We start from the raw sequence: 24,429 nt of genomic DNA, 5'->3' as shown, positions 1-24,429 counted from the left end.
CGGGGGCCCAGGTGGGTGGGGCGGCAGGACCAGTTCGCTTTGGCGGTTCGACTTCAACATGGCGGAAGCCGGTAGCGCCCATCTGGCTGCGGATGAGGAAAAAAGGTCTGAGGGGTCGTCTTCCGAGGCCGTATCACCCGGCACTACCATTTCGCGGGTGAAGCTCCTTGACACCACGGTGGACACTTTTCTCCAGAAGCTGGTCACCGCCGGGAGGTAAGGTGGAGCAGCAGTTCCGAGCTTGGTCCTCGCCTGAGTGCAATTCCCGCCGTTTCGGGCGGGCGGAGGGTGGGCGGCGCGGGCTCCCGGGCGGGGCGAGGCGGCCGCGCTAGTGCTGCCCCGTCCGCTCCCGAGCCAGGAGGAGTCGGGTGACGTTTACCACCCGAGGTGACCTGCCGTGGGCTGCACAAGCAGCCGCTCCTTCCGCCGGAGAGCCCGGTTTTGTCCACAAGTGGCTCAAAGGAAGACGGCCTTTGCCGCTAGATGGGGTTCGAGCCCCGGCCCCAGCTGAGCCGGGCTCAGCGGCCCACTGTCCCCTGGTTCCTCAGCGATCGGCGACCGCGCTGCCTCGGACTGAGCGCCCCGGACGGCGCCGGCCGCGGAGGAATCACCGGGTAGAGGACCCGACGTGCCGCGCAACCGAACCGCGTCCGCCTGGGCCTCGGCCTCGTGTGGACAGTACTGGACGCTTTAAAGGGAGGCTGTGCCCTGACGCCCCGCCCCTGCACTGCGGCGCCGAGCCGGTTCCCAGCTCCCCGGAGCAGGGCCTGGCCTCGTCCCCTCCGTCCGGCTCTGGCCGCACCAGCCCTGTTCACGGGCCTCACGTTTGGGGCCTGGGCTTGGTGGCCTGTACTTGTCCCGGCTACTCAGGAGGCCCACACAGGAGGCTCACAGGGCCCCAGGAGTTCAGCCCCGCCCTGGGCAGCAGTGAGACCCCAAGCCCATCTCCAGGACAGATGGTCTCCCTCCTCCGCTGTTCAGGACTCACTGCTCCTGGGTGGCTCTGCGGGTGTCCCCGCTCAACCCAGCGTCCGGAAGCGCCTCCTCTGTGGGTACCAGGTACACGGTAGAGCAGTCACGACCTCCGCCTGGGTTTACATGCAACAAGTAGAAACATAAAACGAGATGGCCAAAAGCTTGGTAAGATCCCGAACAGGGATAGAGTGAGGGGAGCCTGCTCTGGGGACATCGGACAGTGCAGAAGTGCATAGTCCCTGCTAGTACTCACAAGAGTTCATTGGATCTTTTCATTTCCCTCTCAGTGCTCCTGCAGTCAGGTTCCTGTCTTGTCCATTCTCCCAGAAGTTTCTTCTGGTTTTGGTTGCTAATCAGTACATCAAGTAGAAACTTGAATGTTCAGATGAAGCTAGCTTTTTGAAAAACCAGAAAAAGCAATAAAGGCAAAGGGGTAGCTTCTGCAAAGAGCAGGAGGTGATAGGTAATTTAGGAACTGGCGGGGTATTCCTGGCTGCAGCAAGGAAAAGTAAAGTAGGGAGGCTGGCCAGGCAGGTGGAAACCTTACCAGTCCAGGCATAATTTGCCATAATAATGAATTTGATGAAATAATTTGTAATTATTTTTATGGACCAATAATGGCATACCATCATTTTATGTCCTTTATTTATTTTCCCCTTCTCATTCTTGCCCTCTTCTTTCCTCAAAGGCTCACTTTTGTTGGCTATGTGTTCTTCATTTACTCATGATACAAATATTTATTGACTATCAGCAGCATCTCAGGCTCTGTTCTAGTTGCTGGATATATAGCAGTAATAGAGATGAACAGGGTCCCCACCCTCCTGGAATGGACATTCCTCCTGGAATGTATATATCAGGGAAAAGGGATACAGAGCAATGAGGAAAGGGGTCAGGGTAAAACTATGGTGGGTTTTTGTTTTGTTTTGTTTTTGGTGCTGGGATCAAATCCAGGTCCTCACATATGCACAGCACCCTCTCTACCATTTTAAGCTACATTCCTGGCCCGGTATGTTGTCCTTTTTGTCTGTGTATGTTTTAAATTTATATGAATGATATTGTGGGTTTTTTTCCCCACACATATTATTTTAAAGTCCCAACCATGTCTGTAAATACCTAGGGTTTGTAGCTTCCCAGTGCTAGTTGTCCTCCCATGGTGTACACCTCCCACTTACCTATTCCTTATTATAGGCACCTGGTTGTCTGTAAATCCCTCCTCCACAAATGATGGCAAATCACCTTGTCTATCCCTCTTGGACTAGTGCTAGGATTTCTCTGAGATATATAAATACCTGTGTTTTGTCTGACTGCTTTCCAGAAAAGATGTTCCTGTCCTCCACATCCTTACCATCACTGGGCATCCACCATTTTCATATTTATCATTCTGACAGGTGTAAAACCAGGGTATTTCTTTTTTTTTTTTTTTTTTTTTTTGGTGCTGGGGATTGAACCCAGGGTCTTACATGCTAGGCAAGCACTCTACCAACTGAGCTATATCCCCAGCCCCAGGGTATCTCATTGTTATATTTTGCATAACTCTGACAGGGTCTTGCTAAGTTGCTTAGGGCCTAAGTTGCTGAGGCTGTCCTTGAACTTGTGATCCTCTGCCTTAGTCTCCTGAGTCTCTAGGATCACAGGCATATGCCACCTTGCTCAGCTCCAGTGTTTTTTTTTTTTTAAATCAACCCAAATAACCCAAATGACAAACAGAGGAGGATTACATAGACTTTTTTTTTTTTTTTTTTTACCAGGGATGGAACCCGGGGTGCTTAACCACTGAGCCAAAATCCCCAGCCCTTATTATTTTTTGTTTAGAGACAGGGTCTTGCTAAGTTACTTAGAGCCTTGCTAGTTGCTGAGGCTGGCTTTAAACTTGGAATCCTCCTACCTCAGCCCCCCTAACCTCTGGGATTATAAATGTTCACCACTGTGCTGGGCACATAAATTTGATATATTTTTTTTTGACAAGATCTGGTTTGCTTTAGTATATTGAACATCTTTCTAAAATAAACTATGAGAAAGCCATTCTAATTCAATGGAAGAGATGCTGAAGGATTCAAGATTAACATCCATTATGAGCAATGTGAAACGGAGGGAAAGATCCATGAATTGTGCTCGTAGAATTCTGCCCCCATGGGAGACGGAAGGGTCAAGCGGAAAGCCATCAGTGGGAAAGATAAAGAAAGATGGGCTCTCAGAGCAGGGGTTTCTGTCTAGAAGCTGTTCTTTGCTCACTGTGTTAATTTTTTCTCCCAGCCTCCTCAGGCTGATAAAGATGGGGTAGATGGTGTTTGCTCTAGTAGAGAAAGAAAGTGGCGGGCTGAACCCAGGGGTAGTGCTGAAAAGCTTCCCGCGTCACACTTGGCTCAGGCTTCTCCAGGGAAGATGGACAGAGGGAAAGGAGGTGCTGGCACCAAGCGAGGGTTCGGTGCAGGGCTCTGGAAAGTTCAGAGGAGCTGGAGACCCAGGTGGCAGGACACACCTGGATAGCAAGGAGAGAGAGTCTGCAATGCTCATACAAGGGACAGCAGTCCAAAACCTATCATGCATAAGCAGATGGAGTCTGACAAAGACTTGCCTTAACCTGTCTCCCATGTGAGACTGACCTAGCCCTATTAAGCCCTTGGTGGGCAGCCTGGGAGAGCGGGGGTCAGGGTAGCCCCATGTTGGACAAGACACTATGGGAGCAGACCCCATGTGGTTTCTGGCTCATCTCCATCTCTCAAAGCTTTTGGACATGCACACAGTTGGAGGGGGTCTCACTGGCAGAGAACTTTGGAAAGCTCCCTCTAGTGAGACTGGGCAGGGGTGGCATGGTGGGGATGGGGACTGCCTTGAGAAAGCAGCTGAGGAATGGAGGGATGGGATTTTCCAGAGACTTCAGAGATGATGCCTGATCTGATAGGAACCATGATTCAATGCTCTGAGTTGGGGCTAATTTGCTGAATGAGGTAGTTCCATCCTGACCTCTCTGGGCAGGGTTGGTCAGGGAAGACAGAAAACAGACCTTCCCAAGACCCATGGGAATGAAAAGTGGCCAAGAAAAGCCAGATTTGGGCTCCCAGAATGCAATGAGAAAAATAGAGAAAGGGCCATAAAGGATTCTAGGTGCAGGCTGAGCTGATGGCGCCTTCTATCCATGATTCTGTTCTTAACATTGGCTTAGAGGCAGAGACAGCCCTTCCCTGATCTTCCAAAGCCCCGGAGATAAAGGGACCAGCTGGAGGATGGGCTTTGGGGCATCCAAGGGCACAAGTATGTGACAGCCACCCCTATGGAACTCAGCAGGGACCACAAAGTTCCAGCCTCAGTTTGTTCTCAGAGCAACAAGCACGTCACGGGGTTTGGAGGGGCTTCAGTCTTGGAGACAAGGGCAGGGTTGCAGGTCTGTCTTCTTGGCCTGGGAATATTTGGGATTCCCCAGCTGAGCCATCCAGATCACCCTTCTGGAATTGCCAGCTCTCTCCTCTCTCCTCAGTGGACAGGACAGTGGGTGGGAGGGCAGCTTCACCCAGCGGGAGCCACCATCCCCTCTCCATGGGACCCCCAACCCCTCTCCTGGGCAGGACCCCCAGGGCCGCATAGGCGTGTCTAGATCTTCATCTCCACAGGGTGAATGTTGCCAATTTTGTGCTCTCTGACCCACAGCTCTCTGTCTTTGGCCGGGTCCACTTTTCAAAGCAGTTGGTCCACAGGCTCTACTGTGCTTTGGTTGAACATGTCTGTCTCATGCCGCAGCTGTGTGTACTGACACAGATGTTGCCGGATCATCTCCAGCCACTCCAGCTCCAAAGTGGTGGTCACCATCTCTTCAAACCACTTGGACTGGGCCTGGTTGTAGAGGTCCACACAGCGCATGAGGTCATCGCCAGCCTGTGTGGACTTTCTCCGGGCCTTCTTGATGTCCTCCTCTGTCTTGTTGCTCAGCTTGATCTCCTGTTGCTGGGTCTTCATCTCCAGGTCTCTCTGCCGCTCTGTGAGGGCTTTCCGGGCCTTCTCCACCGATGTGTGGCGGCTGGCGAGCTGCTTGCGAAGGTCAGCGATATGGTGGACACACTTTTTCATGTCTTTCTTGAAGTTCTCACGAAAGTTCATTAGGGGCTTCTCTACCTCGATGTGAGGCTTGACGGAGAACTTGAGATGAACTTCTGCTTCATCTGCCAGACTCTTCTTCACCTGGGCCCAGGCTTCTCCCAAGGAGCCTTCCTCCTGTGCATCCAAGGAGTTCTGAGAGAGCTTAGCCAAGTTCTTTGCATATTCTTCTTCAATCTTTATCCTCTCTCGGACGAATTCAGACATTTCTTTCTGCGTTTGTTTGCCTTTCAGTTGCTTTTGGAGCAGTAGTTCGAACCCAGCCACTGTGCCATTGCCTTGGGGGTCCTTCTTATCAGCCCAAAAGTAGTCACAGTAGCTCCACTCGGTTGGCTTTAGCAGTTGCTGTTCAGGCATGGTGTCTGGGTGAGGGAATGTCACGCAATTTATCATCTTTGTGGGGTCAACTTTATTTTCAAGATTATATATTTTGTCTTCATTGCCTGAGGTTCTATCTTCCAAATGGTCTTGTCTGTGGGTGATACTTTCCATTGAACTTTTAAGTTGGTTTAGTGATTCCTTCACTTCAAGGATTTCTTCTTTATTTCTTTTCAAGACCTCTAATATATCTTTACAGAAGTGATCTTTCATCTCCTGAAGCGAATCTGTTATTTTACTGCTTAACTCCTGTGCCTGCTCTCTTATATAATTCTTTAAGTCGTAGAACAGTTTTACTAATACATCCTCAACTCCTTCTCTGACATTTCTTCGATGGATTCTCTTATGGGAGCAGCTTGGTTTGTTTGGAGCACTTTATTCCCTTGTTTTTTCATTTTGTTTGTGTGTCTTCCCATCTAGCCGTGTGGATCTGAGGCAGGATAGTTTCTACTCTGTAGATTTGAAGTGTCCCTAAAGGTTTCCAGAAACTCACAGATCCAGGCTCCGGTTTCTGTAGGCTCTGCCACACTGCAGGACCCAGAAGGCTCACTGACCGAGGATGATGGATGAACTCCTGGAGAGAGTGAAGGGAGTGAACGTCCGTTCCAGTTTACCCGCCCTCCTGCCCAGCCCTAAATATAAATTTGATACAGTAATTTTGATAGAGTAACTCTCAGCCATAAGGATTAATAATAAGATTGCTAACCAAGCCTGGTGGCATATACCTGTTATCCTACTTATTTGTGGGGCTGAGACATGAGGATTATAGGTTCAAGGCCAACCTGGTTAACTTAGTGAGACCCTGTCTCAAAATAAAATAAGCAGTTCATTAGTAGATAGTACTTTCCTAGCATGTGCAGAGGCCCTAGGTTCAACCTTCAGTTAAAAAAAACAAAAATCAGTAACAAAGATAATGCAGTCCAAATCTGAAAACAGTTGCTAGTCAGATGTCCTTTTAGAAGTTTTTCTGTGCAAGGTAGCAGGAGCCTTTGTGCCATCTGTGGTTCTGCCAGTCTTTTGTGATAGTTTTGTTATCAGACATAACTAGAAGATTCCTTCTTTAACCTTTAATTTTTATGTATTGTTATTGTTAGGGCCTTATAAAAATAATTCCATTTTTATTCTAACAGTGTTCAAATCTTCTATTATCTATTTTATTATTTTATTCTTTTATTTAAATCATTGTCTGGATTAAGGTATAAGATGGTAGTCTCAAGCCAGTCTACTTTTTCTAGTTTCCCCCCAAATGATCAACTAAAGAGTTCATTCCATTGCTTGATGTTAGATGTTTGCCTCCCAATCTACTGTGTCCTGGGTCTCTTTTTCACCCCACTGATCCATTTGCTTGTGTCTTGCCACTGCATATGGTTCCCCACTCCTCCTGGTACTATGGGTTGAACCCAGCAGTGCTCTATCTCTGAGTTAGGTCTACAGCACTTTTTAAATTTTATTTTGAGATAGGATCTCACTAAGTTGCCCTTGAACTTGGGATCCTTCTTCCTCCTCCTCCTAAGTAATGGGAATTATAGGTATGTAGCACAGTATGGCTTCTTAAAACCAGGCCCTTGCAGGAAACCTTATGTCTAATACAGCAAGTCCCCTCTGTTCTCTTTAACATTGGGCCTTCTAGTTAAGAATCTTGATTGATTGATTGATTGATTGATTTTTGCCTAAACTTTAGAATGAGGGCTGGGGTTGTGGCTCAGTGATAGAGCGCTTGCCTAGCAAGTGTGAGACACTGGGTTCATTTCTGAGCACTGCATATAAATAAATAAATAAATAAAAATAAAGGTCCTTAACACCCACTCATTTTTTTTTTTACTTAAAAATGAATTTTTTGTTTTCTCAAAACATTCAGCTGGTTGAGCACAGTGGCACACACCTATGATCCTAGTTACTCAGGAAGCTGAAGCAGGGGGAGTGCAAGTTTGAGGCCTACCTGGGGTCTCAAAATAAAAAATAATTAAAAAAAAAAAAAAAAAAAGCATGGAGTAAGGGAATATAGGTTGGCCAGGGTGTGTGAGGCCATGGGTTAAATCCCAGCACTGCAAAATAAATAAATTAATTAAATAAAAATAAAACATGAAAAAAGGGACTAAGGGTGTTGCTCTCTGGTAGAGCACCCTGGGTCCAATCCCTAGTATTGGGGGAAAAAATTTCAGCTGTAAATTTGGTTGGGATTATACTGAGTCATAGATCAATTTTGGCAGGACTGGTATCTCTACAATGGCATCATTCAACCACAAACATGATATAATATATCTGTTATGGTTTGAATGTGAGGTGTCCACCAAATGCAAGAGGCTTCAGAGAGGAAATGATTGGGTTGTGAGAGCCTTAACCCAATCAGTGAATTAATCCCCTGATGGGGTTAACTAGTGGTGACTGGAGGCAGGTAGGGTGTGGCTGGAGGAGGTGAGTCATTGGAGGCGTGGCTTTGGGCTATGTGTTTGTATTTGGCAAGTGGAGATCTCTCTCTGCTTTCTGATCATCATGTAGCTGCTTCCCTCCCCCATACTCTTCCACCACGATGTTAGCCTCACCTCTAGCCCCTAGGAGTGGGGCCTCCTGTATGTATTGAAACTTCTGAAACTGTGAGCCCCCAAGTAAATGTTTTCTCCTCTACAATTTTGCTTGTCAGGTTTTTAGTCATAGTGACAAAAAAAGCTGACTAAAACTATCCATTTAGTCAGATTGTCTTTCAGCAGAGTTTTAAAGTTTTTTGTCAAGGACTTCTGCTTTCTGTCACTGTAATAAATATCTGAGATAAATCATCTTCATAAGAGGAAAGGTTTATTTTGTTTATTTAAAAATTTTTTTTTTAGATGTTGATGGACCTTTATTTTATTCATTTATTTATACACGATGCTGAGAATCAAACCTCACCTCACATCTGCTAGGTGAGCGCTCTACTACCTAGCCACCACCCCAGCCTGGAAAGGTTTATTTTGGCTCATAATTTAGGAATTTCAGTTCATGATGGATTGGCTCCATTGCTTTGGGCTTGTAGGGAGGTGGCACACACCATAGCAAGAGCCTGTGTTGGAGGAAGCTCCTCATCTATTGCATTCTGGAAGAAAAGGAAGAGGAAGGGACAGGGTCCCAATATCCCCTTCAAGGTCATGCCTCCAGTGACCTAACTTACTTCCACTAGGCCCCACCTTCTTCTAAGAATTCCAGGCTTCAACACATGGGTCTTTGGGAGACATTCAAGCCCAAATTATAGCTGTGGTCCATCTTGCCTGCATAAAATGTAAGATTCTTGAGGGCAGGATCTTTTCAGTCATGTTTATCATCCTCTATTCATTACTTTTTTTCATGGTGCTAGCACATAGGAGACACTGAACAAATAGTTTTGAAATAAATGAGGGTTCCCAAGCCATATCTCTACTCAGTTTTAGACATCTATCTATTTACTATTGGAAATCTCCACTTAGTATCCCACAGAATCATCAAGCTCAGCATGATTTCTCCTCCCTCTCTTCTCGTGATCCCTTACATGGTTGTAGGAAGTACTGTCCACCCATTCTCCAGTCAGAGATTTGGTAGTCCTCATTGACCCCTCCTGCTCCTTTCCAGTCAGCCTCCTAGCCCTGCTAGTCCCAGCCTCTCTTCAGGCTCCTCCTTTCCAGCTCCCACCATCACTGCTTGAATTCTCTCACTAGATCATTGCATCAGCTCCCAAACCAGCCTTCCACCCTTAGTCTTGCCCCCGTCTCTCCAGTCTGCAGCTCAGATTTGAGCATGCCCTTCTGCATAACATGTCTAACTGGTTCAGGACTGCTTTCACAATCAGATGCAGGCTCCTTAGCCCAGCATACAAGGCCATTCACTCCTTGGCCCTTTCCTGTCTCTCCAGCCACACGCCAAGGCCATGGGAATACAGAGGATGAACACATGCCATTGTGGACATATGCCTGCAGAAAGGTTCTTCTTCATTTAGTGCTGCTACTCTGCCCCTGTCCCTGCCACCTTTTTCTTTCTACTTGCTGCTCAATAAAACATCCTTGCCTTCATTTGGCTAAATAGGAACTTATGCCTGATTTCCACATAGACAATGCCCAGTAAATGTCATATTGAGTATGATTTTTTTTTTTTTTTTTGGTACCAGGGATTGAACCCATAAGGGCTTTACCATTGAGACACATATCCAGCCCTTTTTATTTTGAAGCACTAAGTTGCTTAGGGCCTTGCTAAGTTGCTGAGGCTGGCCTCGAATTTGCAATCCTCCTGCCTCAGCCTCTAGAGCCTCTTTGATTACAGGTGTGTGCCCTCATGACAGGCTTGAATACAAACTTTTAAGATGTATACAAATACTTGACCTCAGTCCCCCACCCCAAGTCATTAAGTTAAAGAATTTAAAGTCCTTAATCTTGCTGCCTGTGGTGGTGCATGCCTACAATCATAGCTGCTTGGGAGGCTGAGGAGGAAGATCACAAGTTCTAGGCCAGCCTGAACAATTTAGTGAGATCCTGTCTCAAAAAAAATAATAAAAAGGGCTGGGGATGTAATTCAGCAGTATAATGCCTAGTACCATAAGTAAGTAGATAGATGGATTGGTATATACATACACATATACATAGTTAAGTAAATTAATAATCATTCTTCAGTCTCAAGGACAAAGTCCTTATACCTGGGACAGGAATCTACACATAGTAAATTCTGGTTTAGTTACATGTCAGGTATCCAAAGGGCTATTTTAAAACCCACATTGATTTCCCCCACAACTCAGCATATTTTAAATGTAAATATTAGCTTCAATAGGAAGGCAAATCCTATGATGTACTCCAGAGTGCCTGGAAGATTATCAGCCATACTGGGCTGTTAGATCCTGGGAACCCATGCTCCAGTGTTCTGTTGAGGCATCTTCTGAGGCAGAGGCTGCCAAATCTGTTCTCAGGCTTTAGAATGTAGAAATGGGGCCTGGTTGGAGTCTACCACTTACAACCTCTGCCTGTTATTTGAAGATAAAGTCTTTTCTGTCCTTATAGTCTCCTGGGCCTTCTGAAAATAGCCATTCACCTCTTTAGCCTCAGCAAGAAGGTGAGGGTGCTCCTTTTCTGTGTGGTGTTACAAATTGGGACCTGCCTAGAGGGGCAGTTGGTTAGAGGTGTTGTAAGTGGGACTCAGGATGAAGATTAGTTAGAGAAAACTTCAGAGAAAAGCTGGGTCGCCATAGGTACCTAGGGTGTGCCCCAGGAATGTTGGTCCCGTGAGGGCTGAGGGAGCAAGAGATGATTGACAGTTCTTAAGTTCTTAGATGCCGTCCTGGTCCAGCCCATATCCTTCTTGCTCAGCCTTCTGACCAGAGATGTGCTGTGCAGGGTATGATTTGTGTAAAGTGACTTAACGCATTCATCTGACAGTGACCAAGGAAAGAGCCAATTGAGTTTGTCCAAGAACTGGTTGAGTTTTAACATGGTGGCAAAGGGGCTGGGTGTCGCTGAGTGGTAGAGCTTTTGTCTAGTATGAGGCCTTGGGTTTAATCATGAGCACTGCAAAAAAACGAAGAAAAAGAAAAAAAGGTGTAAAGCTAGTGACGAAGATTGTTGGTGTTCATAGGAAACAGTTCTTCCATGGAAAAAGAGTGATTTTAATACATAAACTCTCTCAGTGCCACGGAAATACCTTGCCCTCTTTGTGCAGATGCTGCAGGCTGGTGGTAGGGCTTGGTTCCTGAAGTCGGGGTGTGACTCACCAGTGTGGTATGTGCTTCCTGCCTGTCACGCTAATTCTCTTCTATGTACATCTCCAGACCACCCAGCTTTATCTCTGCTGTCTCTGCCTTCTCAAGGCTACTGACATTTCAGCTCAAAATGCCTTTGAAACCACCCTCACATAGTGACCCAAGTCATCCCTGCTTCAAACCCTTTTCCAGCTCTTCCATCATGATTCAGTTAGACTCTTGTGTAGGGTCCCTCCGGGCCCTGCAGCGTGCAGGCTGTGTCTGTTCCTACTGGCTTCTTCATATTCCAGCTGTGTGACCTTGGGCAGTCTCCTCTCCACCATAGTTTACTCACCTGAGCAATGAGGATGATGATAATAGAACCCACCTCACAGTGTTCTTGTGAGGATTCAGTGAGTTACTCCATGGAGAGTGCTTAGGCCAGGGCCTGGAACCAGTCAGTTCTCAGTAAACATTTCTAAGATTACTGCTATACTCTCTGTGAGGGCAGGGAATCACACTTTCTCATCTTTGTATTTGCACCACCATGCTTGGCCTGCTATGTGCTTGGTAAGTATTTATCAAATGAATATAATTTTCTTGATGGTACTTTTTGTCTTCATGTTAATATTGATCAAATCAGAAGGTTTTTTCCTTTGGGAAAGTATCCCAATTTCAGATTCTTGATTTATATTTTCCAGCAGTTTCCAATGGCAGCATATAAACAATAAAAGTTAAATAAACTTAAGAGACCAAATAACCTAAAGACATAGTTAAGATTAATTTTTTGGGCTTGGGATGTAGCTAAGTGATAAATGGCTTGCCTGGCATGATCAAGGTCCTTGGTTCCATCCCCAGCACTACAAACACACAAATAAAGATCAGTTTTCATTTTATTTTATTTTCCATGGTGCCTGGGATCAAACTGAGGGCCTTACACATGGTAGGCAAGTACTCTATCACTGAAAAGATTGTTGTTGTTGTGATTGAACCTGGGGTACTTTATCACTGAACTACATCCCCAGCCCTTTTTATTTTGAGACAGGGTCTCACTAAGTTGTTGAGGCTGACCTTGAATTTGTGATCCTTCTGCCTCACCCTACCACCTCAGCCTCCTGAGTCACTGGAGTTACAGGTATGTGCCACCACAGTAGTGTTTTCCTTTAATCCCAGCAATTTGGGAGGCTGAGGCAGAAGGATCACAAGTTTGAAGGCAGCCTCAGAAACTTAATGAGGCCCTAAGCTACTTAGTGAAACCCTACCTCAAAATAAAAAGTAAAAAGGGCTGGAGATGTGGCTCAATGGTTAAGTACTAAAAAACAAATAAATAAAAATAAAAGATAATTTTGGGTGTGTGTTAGTTTGTTAGTTACTGGGGATAGAACCCAGGGCCTCATGCATGCTAGGCAAGAACTGCAACACTGAGCTACATCTCCATGTAGATATTTTTAGACAATATCTTGCTGAGTTCCCCAGACTAACCTGGAAATTGCTATCCTCTTAACTCAGCCTCCTGACTTGCTGGGATTATAGATATGTGCCACTACACCCAGCGAAAGATAACTTTTTTGTTTGTTTGTTCTGGGGGAGGTTGTGGTACCGGGGATTGAACCCAGGGATGCTTAACCACTGAGCCACATCCCAGCCCCCCCATTTTTTTAATATTTATTTTTTAGTTGTAGTTGGACACACTTTATTTCACTTATTTATTTTTATGTGGTTCTGAGGATCAGGCGAGCGAGGTGAGCGCTCTACTGCTGAGCCACAACCCCAGCCCCCCCAGCCCTTTTTTTTTTTTTTTTTTTTTTGGTGGTGCTGGGGATTGAACCCAGGGACTTGTGCATGCGAGGCAAGCACTCTACCAACTGAGCTGTATCCCCAGCACCAGGCCCCCCAGCCCTTTTTAAAATTTTATTTTGAAACAGGGTCTCACTAAGTTGCTTAGGTCCTCGCTAAGCTGCTGAGGTTGGCTTTGAACTTATGATCCTCCTGCCTCAGTCTCCTGAGCTGCTGGGATTACAGGCATGCACCACAGCACATGGCAAGAGATAACTTTTTAATATTTATTCATCTTGAATCCCTGATCTGGAGATTCTTTTTTTTTTTTTTTTTTAGAGGGCGGGGGAGAGAGAATTTTAATGTTTATTTTTTATTTTCGGCGGACACAACATCTTTGTTTGTATGTGGTGTTGAGGATCAAACCCAGGCCACATGCACGCTAGGCGAGCACGCTACCTCTTGAGCCACATCCCCAGCCCCTGGAGATTCTCTTTTTATTTTCACGTTTCTCTGGTCTTTTCTCCCTTTTTCGGTCCTGGGGCTGCCCAGTATACACAGAACTGAGAAAGGGGAGAGAAAAAGCCCAAGCAGAAACGTTTATTTAATGGAACAGGACAACTGCAGTTAGTCGGGTCGCTTGTATGCCACACAGCTGGGATCTGTCTTGACAGATGACTCAGTGGCCTCTCTCCCTAGTCTTTTGGTGGTGGGGAACAGGGGAACAGGGAGTGCCAGTCACTGCTGCCCTCTTGTGGGCAACCTGTGAAACAGATATTCAGCTGGGCACCAGGGACAAAGGCAAGCCTTGGAAGCTCCCTTGGTGCTGTGTGCACTGTGATCCTGCCCAACATGTGTTCACTTGTCTGCGCCCAGTCCGTCTTTCCATAGTGTCCTTTACAGTTCATCTGCATATGTAAGCCAGCAGACTATGAACCACCAGGACTTGTCTACACCTATATTTCAAATTTTAATTTTATAAAAGTCAAACTTCTGTGATAATTTACAGTGAGTTGTTTTTGTTTTTGTTTTATGGTTCTGGAGATTGAACCCAGGGCCTCATTCATGCTGAGCATGTGCTATACCACTGGGCTGTATCCAGACCCCCTATAGTGAGTTCTTAGTTCTTTTTTAGTGCAGTGGTTGAAATGTTTTCTTATTGAGTTCAAAAACAATGAAGTTTTCTGACATTGTGTAATGTTTATGAGAAAATAATAATTTAAAATCAGTTTAGTATGGTCATGTCAATTTTGAAACTCATAATGTGACACTGGGCATAGTGGCATGTGCCTGTAGTCCCAGCTGCTTGGGAGACTGAGGCAGAAGGATCATTTGACTAGCCTGGGCAAAACAATAAGAATCTCTCTCTCAAAAAACAAAACAAAACTCAGTAATTTGGGGTGTTTATTTATTTATATCTTATATCATTTTTTTATTTATTGTGGTACTAGGAATTGAACCCAGGGAAGCTCTACCACTGAGCTACATCCCCAGCCCCTTTTATTTTTTCTTTTGAGAAGGGTCTTGCAAAGTTTCCCAGGCTGTCAATGTTTTTAGCAATTACAATACAATTACAATTACAATAGCTAAACTGTGATAACAATCTAGATGCCCTTCAGTAAATGAGTGGATAAAGAAACTGTGGTAGGGGCTGGGGATGTGGCTCAAGCGGTAGCACGCAGGACGCTGGCCTCGCCTGGCATGCAGGACGCTGGCCTCGCCTGGCATGCGTGCGGCCCAGGTTCAGTCCTCAGCACCACATACAAACAAAGATGTTGTCCGCCGAAAACTAAAAAAAATAAAAATAAATATTAAAATTCTCGGGCTGGGGCTGTAGCTCAGTGGTACAGCACTTGCCTAGCATGTGCGAGGCACTGGGTTTGATTCTCAGCACCATGTATAAATAAATGAACAAAATAAAGGCCCATCAACAACTTAAAAACATTTAAAAAAAAAAAAAGAGACTGTGGTATATATACACAATGGAATATTACTCAGCCTTAAAGAATGAAATTATGGCATTTACAGGTAAATAGACGGAGTTGGAGAATATAATGCGAAGCAAAGTAAGTCAGTCCCCCAAAAACAAGGGCCAAATGTTTTCTCTGATAAGTGGATGCTGATCAATAATGGGGGGTGGCAAGGGAAGAATGGAGGAACTTTGGATTGAACAGAGGAGGGGGGGATGGTGGAATGAGACAGACATTATTACCCTATGTAAGGGTACGATTGCACAAATGGTGTGATTCTTTCTATGTCATGTACAACCAGAGAAATGAAAAGTTGTGCTCTATTTGAGTAAAAAATAAAATTAAATTAATTAAAAAAATTTTTAAAAAGTTTCCCAGGCTAGCCTCAGACTTATGATCCTCCCACCTCAGCCTCCAGAGTTGCTGGGATTATAGATTGTACCACTGCACCCAGCTAATAGCATGGTTTTTAAAAGTTACTTTCAGACCTAGGGTTATAGCTCAGTGGTGGAGCACTTGCTTAGTACATGTGAGACACTGAATTCCATCCTCAGCACCACATAAAATAAATAAACAAAGGTATTGTGTCCATCTACAACTAAAAATATTTTTAAAAATAATAAAAGTTCCGGGGCTGGGGATGTGGCTCACGTGGTAGTGTGCTCACTTAGCATGTGTGCGGCACTGGGTTTGATTCTCAGCACCACATAAAAACAAAATAAAGATATTGTGCCCACCTAAAACTAAAAAATAAATATTTAAAATAATAATAATAAATTCCTTTTATTGATCTTTTTGGACTCAGTGGTGGAGCACTTGTCTGGCTGGTATGCATGAGGCCCTGGATTTAACCCCTAAAATCCTGCAAAAAAAGAAAAAAGAAAAAGAAAAGCCTTTTGTGTGTTTTGGGGGGGGGGCACAATTTAACCTCTGCTCTTTAGTGGTGACAGATCCAGTCTGTCTACCTAAGCTGAGTAGAGATGTACCCTGCTTGGACCCTGGTTTCTACTGCTTGGGTGGTTTCTTCATTTGCAATTGCAACCAGGACACATTTACTCATCACCTGCCTTCCAGAGGAAGAAGACTTCTCAGCTTTGAGCAGTCAAATTACTGACATATACCTCTGAGGGGTGGTGTGAACTGTTCTGTAGACTAGTACTGGCAACTATAGCTAACGAGGAACACTCAGTGTGCTAGGCACTATACTAAGTACTTTATGTAGCTGGGCATGGTGGCACACACCTATAATCTCAGCAGCTCGGGAGGTTGAGACAGGAGGATCCTGAGTTCAAAGCCAGCCTCAGCAACAGCAAGGCACTAAGCACTCAGTGATGCTCTGTTTCTACATAAAATACAAAATAGGGCTGAGAATGTGGCTCAGTTGTCAAGTACCTTTGAGTTCAATCCTTGGTACCTCCCCCGCAAAATAATTAAAAAATAAAAAATATTAAAAAGGGCTGGGGACATGGCTCCATGGTTAAGCACCTCTTTTTTCAATCCCTGGTACAAAAAAAAAAAAAAGAAGGACTTTATATATGTAACCTCATTAACCTGATTTAATTCTTAGAGTAATTTTGTGAAATATAGATGCAGTTATTATCTCAATTTGACTGAGGAGGAAACTGAGGCTTATGGAGGTAAATAAGTTGTCCAAGGTCACTCAGCTGATGAGTGACAGAGGTAGAATTTGAACCCAGGCAAAAGAACAGGCAGTCTGTCCTCAGAGCCAGCACACTTTCCAGGGCACAGCTTGGTAGCCTCTGTGTAAGCTCAGAAAGCTAAGGCCAGGAGCCTGTCTGTCACAAGGTTAAGGGGAGCATTGACAGACTGGGAAGGACTCGTCTGTCCAAGCAGTCCAGTCCCTGGACTTGGGGCCCAGGGTGGGAGAGGTGGCTGGATTGGGCAGGCCGAGGGCCAGACAGCTGAGGCCTTTCCTCAGTCTCAGTCACCCATTCTGAGAAGGAGTGTGTTACGTGCTGCTGTGAATCTAACACCGCTCTGGACACCTTGGAGATCCCAGCGACGTTGCAGAGGACATCCTAGCCACAGGGGTGTTATCACTTGTATGAAAAGAGAAAATTTTACAATTGGGGAACAAATGGTCATGAATGTTTTCTAAAACATATCACTTTTTGCTTCTCCCTGAGTATTTTTTAGTAAATCCTCAGGGCATTCAAACCGTTTCCAAATCTGCATTGGCATTCAAAGAAGGAAACAGCTTCCTCTTGTACTCATGGACATTGGTGTCCAGTCTGGCTTTCCTCTTTGGTTAAGCCACATGGTCCTATTTAACATAAATTCCCATCTTGTGTATCTGAAGAATGTGCGTGGTTCTGGGGTCCTCCACTTTCATTAATTTTTGTGGTGCAGGGACTGAGCCCAGGCCTCCATACTAGAGAGCACTCTACCACGGGGCAGCCCCAGGACCACTTTCACTAATTCTTAAACCATAAGGAGGCTGCAGGAGAGTTCATAAACAGCAGTGGTCACCCTTGCCCGGGCTCTGTCTACCTAAGCTGAGTAGAGATGTGCCCTGCTTGGACCCTCTGCCTCCAGAGTGGGCTGGGAGAAGGAAGAGGATTTCTGGTGTTCAAGCCACAATTACCCAGTTTCATTTCCAGCCCAGCTTGGTCAAGGATCATGTGTCCCTTCATATTCCTCCCTTTAACCACAGACTCTGTGGCTGGTGGGGCCAGCAACAAAACAAGGTCTCTGGGATTCTACTGAGGGTTGAAAGGATGCCCAGCATCTTTTTTTTTTTTTTTTTTTAGTTATCAATGGACCTTTGTTTTATTTATTTAAATGCAGTGCTGAGAATTGAACCCAGGGCCTCATGCATGCTAGGAAAGTGCTCTATCACTGAGCCCAGCATCTACCCTTTGAATTGTCCTTTTCACTCAATCTTAGCCTCCAAGGTGTACTAATATGAAATGTTTACCATTGAAAAGGTAGGAGGCTATCCCTATGACCCAAAAGTGTGCTGGTAGGTGTTTAAAGCCAACTCTCTAAAAGTAAGCCCTGATTTGCCAATTTCAAAGTGTACATTTTCCTAAGCTACCGATTTGGCATTACCAAATACAGAGTTGGGAAGAAATGGACAGTACATCTTTGTACAGCATTTCTGTTACACAGAGACAACATATAAATAACCTCAGGAGCAAATAAAGTGCAGTAGAATGATTAGAAGGTAGTATTTAGGGGGTGGTGAGTTTCCTTGTTTTTGTTTTGTTTGGTACTGGGAATTGAACCCAGGGTTGCTTAACCATTGAGGCACATCCCTGGCTCTTTTTTTTTAAAAGTATATTTTAGTTGTGATGCACACAATACTTTTATTTATTTTATGTGGTGCTGAGGATCAAACCAGTGCCTCGCACCTGCTGGGCAAGCTTTACCACTGAGCCCCAGCTCTTTTTGTATTTTATTTAGAGACAGGGTCTTGCTGAGTTGCTTAGGGCCTCGGTAAGTTGCTGAGGCATGAGTCCTCTTGTAAGCTACTCTGAGCTGGCTTTAGCATGACACTGCTCTTTCTCACTACCTATTTCCAAAACTGTGGGACTTGGGTGGGGAGGCCCAGCGAGCTGTGAGAGAGGTAGAACCAGCAGTGATTCCCTAAATGGGGATGGGACCCTGTATCTGGCTGCAGGTGCCTGTGCCATGTTTATCCAGTGGTCCACCAGACTGATCCACATGATTGAGGAGCATCCTGACCCCCAGTAGAGTCTAAGTGCAAGCTGTTGTGTGCTTGAGTGCTCTTGGTTGGCTTAGACACATTCTGAAGTTCACTTAAACGTTGCTTCACAAGAAACCAACACCTCCTCCTCACCTTAAAGAATGAAGCACCATAACTCTGGCCCATAAACCACTCTCCACAGTGGTTAAGTGCCACAGTCATATGAGCCTCTGTTTGCTGATATCTCTCCATTTTGCCCTTTCAACTGGCAGCTACAGAAGGGCAATTCCCAGTACCTAGTGGGCAATCAGTATATAGCAGGTACTCCATGATTTAAAAAAAAAAAAAGTTTTCCTTTCCCCCCCCCGCCCAGTACTGGGGCTTAAACCCAGGGGTGCTTTACAATTTAGCTACATCCCCAGCCCTTTTTATTTTGAGACAGGGTCTCACTAAGTTGCTAAGGCTGGTGTTCAGGGGGACTGGAATGACCAGAGATTCTCAGAGTATCATCCCTAGACCAGCAGCATCAGCCTCACCTGGGAGGTTGCTAACTGACCGAGGGCAGTGATCTATTATTATAACAGATCACTTTCTTGCTAATTTTATGCACAGTAAGGGTAAATAACCATAGCTAGATGAATCATGGCTCACTTTTTTTTCTTTTTAAGACGAACTCACTATATACTTCAGATCTAATTTTTTTTTTTTTGAACTGGTGACTTAACCCAGGGGCACTTCACCACTGAGCTGTATCCACAGCCCTTTCTAATTGTTTTCTTAAATTTGAGACAGGGTCTCATTAAGTTGCTTAGGGCCTCTCTATGTTGCTGAGGCTGGCCTTGAACTTGTATCCTCCTGTCTCAGTCTCCTGAGCTGCTAAGATTACAGATGTGTACCACTGTGCCCAGTATCCAGATGAGTCTTGAACTCCTGGGCTTAAGTGATCCTCCCCCCTCAGCCTCCCAAGTACAAGTACATGCCACCGATCCAGGCTTATGATGACCCTCTTTTTTCCCCCCAGTCCTGGGGATTGAAACTAGGGATGTACTACCACTGAGCTATTGCCGTAACCCCTGTTTTTGGACAGGATCTTGATAACTTTCCCAGACTGACCTCAAACTTGTAATCCTCCTGCCTCAGCCTTCTGAGTTGCTGGGACAGTAAGTATGTGCCTTTGAGCCTGGCTCATCGTAAGTCTCTTTAAGAAGTAACTCCCTGAACTCAGTGAGGGCTCTGCTGAGAAAAAATGGGGAAGCCAAGTGGGGCACTGGTGGTGGGATTGAAGCATCCTATGATGTGAGCTGCTGATGAGAGATTTGCATTTATTGTCATTAGCAAGAGGGCCATGAAGCAGATAAAGCTTGAGTCCTATGATGAGAATCAGAGGTGCCCGGGCAGCTTGATGACTGGCTGTGCACTTGACCCTCCCTACCTTTGACTTCTCTTCTTCCTGCCAGCTACCAGAGATTCACGGACTGTTATAAGTGCTTCTACCAGTTGCAGCCTGAGATGACACAGCGAATCTATGACAGATTTATAACTCACCTGGAGGCATCTATCCGGGTGAGTGACAAGAGGCCCAGAAGATACCATTAGCTTAGTTTTTTTTTTTTTTTTTTTAAGGGGGGGGGAGAGAGAGAGAGAGAATGAGAATTTTAATATTTATTTTTTAGTATTTGGCGGACACAACATCTTTGTTTGTATGTGGTGCTGAGGATCGAACCCGGGCCGCACGCATGCCAGGCGAGCGCGCTACCGCTTGAGCCACATCCCCAGCCCTAGCTTAGGTTTTTATCTCTAGATTGTTGGTCCTCTGGGGGCAGTGACCCTACTCTTTGCCCCTCTGTCTTCTCAGCCCCTTCAGCCACCCTCTGTGCACAGCAGGCTACAGTGCCAGTCACCCGCCTCCTCCAAAGAATGTGGGTATCTTAAATGCCCCTTTCTCTTATTGTGCTGTATTGTAATTATGTGTTTATATGTCGTCTGCCTTACTGGGCCGTGTGTGCTCTGCAAGGGCAGGACAGAGTCAAGTTCATCTTTGTATCTTCAGTTTTTGGGCCAAGGTCTTGCCCAGAAGAAGCCAACTAATAAACAATCCAAAAAAGGCTACGATTCCATTCATGTCTTTAAGTAACTGCAGTGTCTCTAGAGAGGCAAGGACGGCCCTGTTAGCACCACAGTGTGAGGAATCTGGACAGGTGCTGAGAGTGGACATAGGCAGTGTCCAGCCCCCAGAAATGAAGGCAGGGAGAGAGGCTTGCTGCACGTTCTTTCTAAATGTTTGCCATATTATATTTTATTTCCTTTTTTAAATATATATATATTAATATGTTTATATATATATATATATACATATATATATATAAAGTTGTAATCAGACACAAAACCTTTATTTATTTTTTATGTGGTGCTGAGCATCGAACCCAGTGCCTCACATGTGCTAGGTGAGCACTGTGCTGAGCCACCACCCCAGCCCCTATATTTTATTTTCGTAAGTATAAATGTCACATGTTAGCCAGGCATGATGGTGCACTTCGGTAATCCCGGTAACTGGGGAGGATAAGGCAGGATGATCACAAGTTCGAGGCCAGCCTCAGCAACTTAGAAAGACACTGTCTCAAAAAGACTGGGGACGTGGCTTGGTGGTATAGCACCCCTGGGTTCAATCCCCAGTACCACGGGGGTTGGGGGGGGCAGAAATGAGCCAGAATTTAGTGTATTTCTACTCTGGGCTTGTCTAGTATCATTACAGTTTTTTCCTCCTTTCTCTTCAGGAGGAAATTTCAGAAATTAAAAAAGAAGGGAACCTAGAAGCTGTCTTGAATTCCTTGGATAAAATTGTGGAAGAAGGCAAAGACTGCACGGAGCCAGCCTGGTGAGAAAGGAGCGGGAAGGGACCGCACTTCAGCCTCTGGTAGGAGACTCTGAGGCTGACCCCATATCTGAGACACTGGGCTCTATATAGCCCTGAGAGAGGACCCTTTGACAGGGACAACACCAAACAATAACCAAAAACAGTTGAAATGCAGAGTTCCCTCCTGGGAGGAGAGCCCCAGGGCAAGTGCATGTTATTATCCAGGGGTTCGGGAGGGAAGTGGTTTGGAGGTCCGACTGAAGAGGCCTTTGAGAGGTCATTTCAGGGCCTGTTGGGCCTGTGGGAGGAAGGAGGGGAGGGACAGAGGACACCGAGCAGTGAAATTGGGAATCCTATGTAGATTAGGCTGGCCAGGCACTGGCTTTGAGTCATTGGTTTATTCAACACACATTTAGGGTGCACCTACTACACGCTAAATACTGTTTTAGAAGCCAGTGATGTGGCAGTGAACAAGTGACACTCTGCAAGTGACAGTTCAGTGGGCAGCTTGGTAGCCTGGAATACCATGAACCAGAGGAAGAAGTAAGGCCTTGAGCGCAGAGTGGAGAGAGAGGCCATCAAGACCACCGCAGCCTTCCACTACCTCTGCCCTCACAGGACCTCAGGCCAGAGGGGAGAGATGCCATTCTTGCGCTTTGTGACCTTACTTCTTCTTTTTTTTTAATATTTTTTTAGTTGTAGACGGACACAACACTTTTATTTCTTTTACTTATTTATTTTTGTGGTGCTGAGGATTAAACCCAGAGCCTCACACATGCCAGGCAAGCACTCTACCTCTGAGCTACAACCCCAGCCCGTGACCTTAATTCTTAAAAGAATGAAATTTTACAACTAAAAAAGAATTTTTAAGCCATGTGGTGGCACATGCCTAGAATTTCAGTGGCTCCACAAGTTCAAGGCCAGCTTCAGCAACAAAGCAAGACCCTATCTCAAAATAAAAAGGGCTGGGGGGTTATGTGGCTCAGTGGTTAAGCACCCGTGGGTTCAATCTCAAGTAGCAAAACAAAAAAAAGAATTTTTAGAAGAACCTACAGTGGCGCCTGTTCCCTGTGTGACCTTGCCTCCTTAGACCCTCTCTCCTTATCTTCTCACATCATCCAGCCTCAAGGTCTGGGTCCTCTCTCCAGAGGCTCCCCACTGGGAAGTCTCATCCTGTCACAACCCCATCTCTCCAGCTCCCAGCCTGATAGGGTGATACACAAGCAGGGCACATGTTCACAAGGACAGCGGCAGAGGCTGGGAAGTCACCTCTAGACCTGGCGTCTTGAAGATGGGGGAGTGTGTGTGGGAGAGAGGAGAATGTGGAGTGTGGGGTGGAAGGCTGGTGGCAGCGGGCCTGGAGCAGGCGGTGTTCCCATCAGGAGAAGGGCTTGGGAGGTAAGAGGAGCCAGCCCAACTTGGGACTGGGGTGGGAACATCAGTGACTTGGTTTGTAAGTAGAACCCTCCCACACATTGTCCCTCCCTCTCTGTCCCCCATGTGGCCCTTCAGGCGCCCCAGTGGGATCCCAGAGAAAGACCTGTGCAGCACCATGGCACCCTACTTCCTGCAGCAACGGGACACCTTGCGGTGCCATGTGCAGAAACAGGAGGCCAAGAACAGAGAGCTGGCCGATGCCATCCTGGCTGGGCGCAGGCAGTTGGAGGAGATGCAGCTGCAGGTCCAGGCCCGGCAGCAGGCCTGGCAGGCAAGTGTCCAGCCCTGCCTGCTTTCCCCTTCATCCCTGATAGGCCCTCAGAGATCCCCTCCCAACATAAGGGACCCCAGAGGCAGGAGGGGCCTCCTGTGGTGGTAGAGTCACATATCACTTCTGCTTGGATGTGTGCAGCAGGCTTCTCCCACCATAGCAGATGGGCTGCTGCCCGCCCTGCCCCTGCTAACCTCTAACTGCAGCATGGATTCCCTGCTGCCACGGCTGAGGCCCAGAGAGGGCAGAGGTGTGTCCCAGGAAATGGTGATTGTACTTCTCCCTGGGAACATAGACAGTATCTTCAAAATGTGCACACTGGAATGACTTCTAGAGCCCTAGTACATCTGGAACTCATTCTCCAGCAACAGTGTATGTCCTTTGAAGATGAACTTAATTTTTGAAAGTGGCACAAGTGACTGAGGATAGAAAGGGTAGAGTGATCAAGCTGGCTGATACAGCTGGCAGGCGATGAAATGGGGTTTTCAGTGATGAAAAGGGGTTTCTTATTGGCTCAAAAAAGTTAAAGAAATTATAAAAAATAAAAACAAAAAGTACTGGGGATGTGGCCCAGTGACAAATTGCCTCTGGGTTAAATTTCCAGGAAAAAGAAAAAGAAAATGAACTCTGCCCTGGGGAGGCCTAGCCTAGGTGTCCTTGGTACCCAGCCCTCTATCAGTACCCATTGAGTGGTAGACTTCCTGCCTATCTTTGTCCTAATGCGCCTTCCTGGGCCAGTGATGAGTCACATGGCCCTGGGGGAAACCCACGCCCCAGTTCAGCTCAGAAGAGAAAGGGTTTGGTTTCCTCATAGCCTGTGTAGCTATTCTCTCCTGCTGATTTCAGGCTCTGTATGGAGAACAACGGGAACTGCTGGCCGTTCTGAGGGAGCCAGAGTGAGGTGGAGCCTGTGGCTGAGAGCAGAGGGCAGTCAAGGTCGAGGGCTGTGGTCGGCATGCTGGGCCTGGGCGGGCTGCCTTTGAGGACAGCTGAAATGGTGCCAATCTCCAGGCAGTGATGGAGGATCAGGCCCGAGCAAGCCCCACTGCTGCAGTGCTGTGAGGCTCCCCCGGGGTCACACATACTACCTTCAGACTCCTCCCTTCTGCCCAGAGATGGTGGCCCAACGTGGAGTCTGGGCCCGACTCTTTCTCCTTCAGGTGCAGGCCAGCACCACCCCCAGCGCTCTCCTGCAGGCTGCTTGGCACATTCCCTCCCTTAGGGAATGTGTTTTCAATTTCACTGATTGTCCCCTTGCTGGCCAGCCCAAGGTCGCTCGCCATGTTCTCCCCACATCCGTAAATAAACATCCTCCACTGCACTGTAATCTGTGAGGATGCTTCC

The 24,429-nt window shown here is 46.3% G+C and overlaps 2 protein-coding genes across 2 annotated transcripts; one reads left to right on the top strand and one right to left on the bottom strand.

Annotated features, from left to right (window-relative positions):
- The first annotated feature begins 23 nt into the window (after positions 1 to 23).
- Pmf1 (polyamine modulated factor 1) lies at positions 24 to 24,412 on the top strand. The gene is made up of 5 exons (XM_046421728.2): positions 24 to 216; positions 19,981 to 20,086; positions 21,298 to 21,398; positions 22,890 to 23,085; positions 23,932 to 24,412. Exons 1-5 carry the CDS (start codon positions 59 to 61, stop codon positions 23,983 to 23,985), a joined length of 615 nt encoding a protein of 204 aa, XP_046277684.1. The 5' UTR covers positions 24 to 58; the 3' UTR covers positions 23,986 to 24,412.
- On the bottom strand, positions 3,707 to 5,703 carry LOC124077372 (growth arrest-specific protein 7-like). The gene has a single exon (XM_058571899.1). It carries the CDS (start codon positions 5,653 to 5,655, stop codon positions 4,648 to 4,650), a length of 1,008 nt encoding a protein of 335 aa, XP_058427882.1. The 5' UTR covers positions 5,656 to 5,703; the 3' UTR covers positions 3,707 to 4,647.
- Positions 24,413 to 24,429: the final 17 nt, after the last annotated feature.

Source organism: Marmota monax, unplaced genomic scaffold (genome assembly GCF_021218885.2).
Source record: "Marmota monax isolate L192 unplaced genomic scaffold, Marmota_monax_Labrador192_F-V1.1 WCK01_AAM20220418_F8-fsc00108, whole genome shotgun sequence".
NCBI classification, from domain to species: Eukaryota; Metazoa; Chordata; class Mammalia; order Rodentia; family Sciuridae; genus Marmota; species Marmota monax.
The sequence above is the reverse complement of the archived record's forward strand: the minus strand, read 5'-3'. Positions and strand labels throughout refer to the sequence as shown.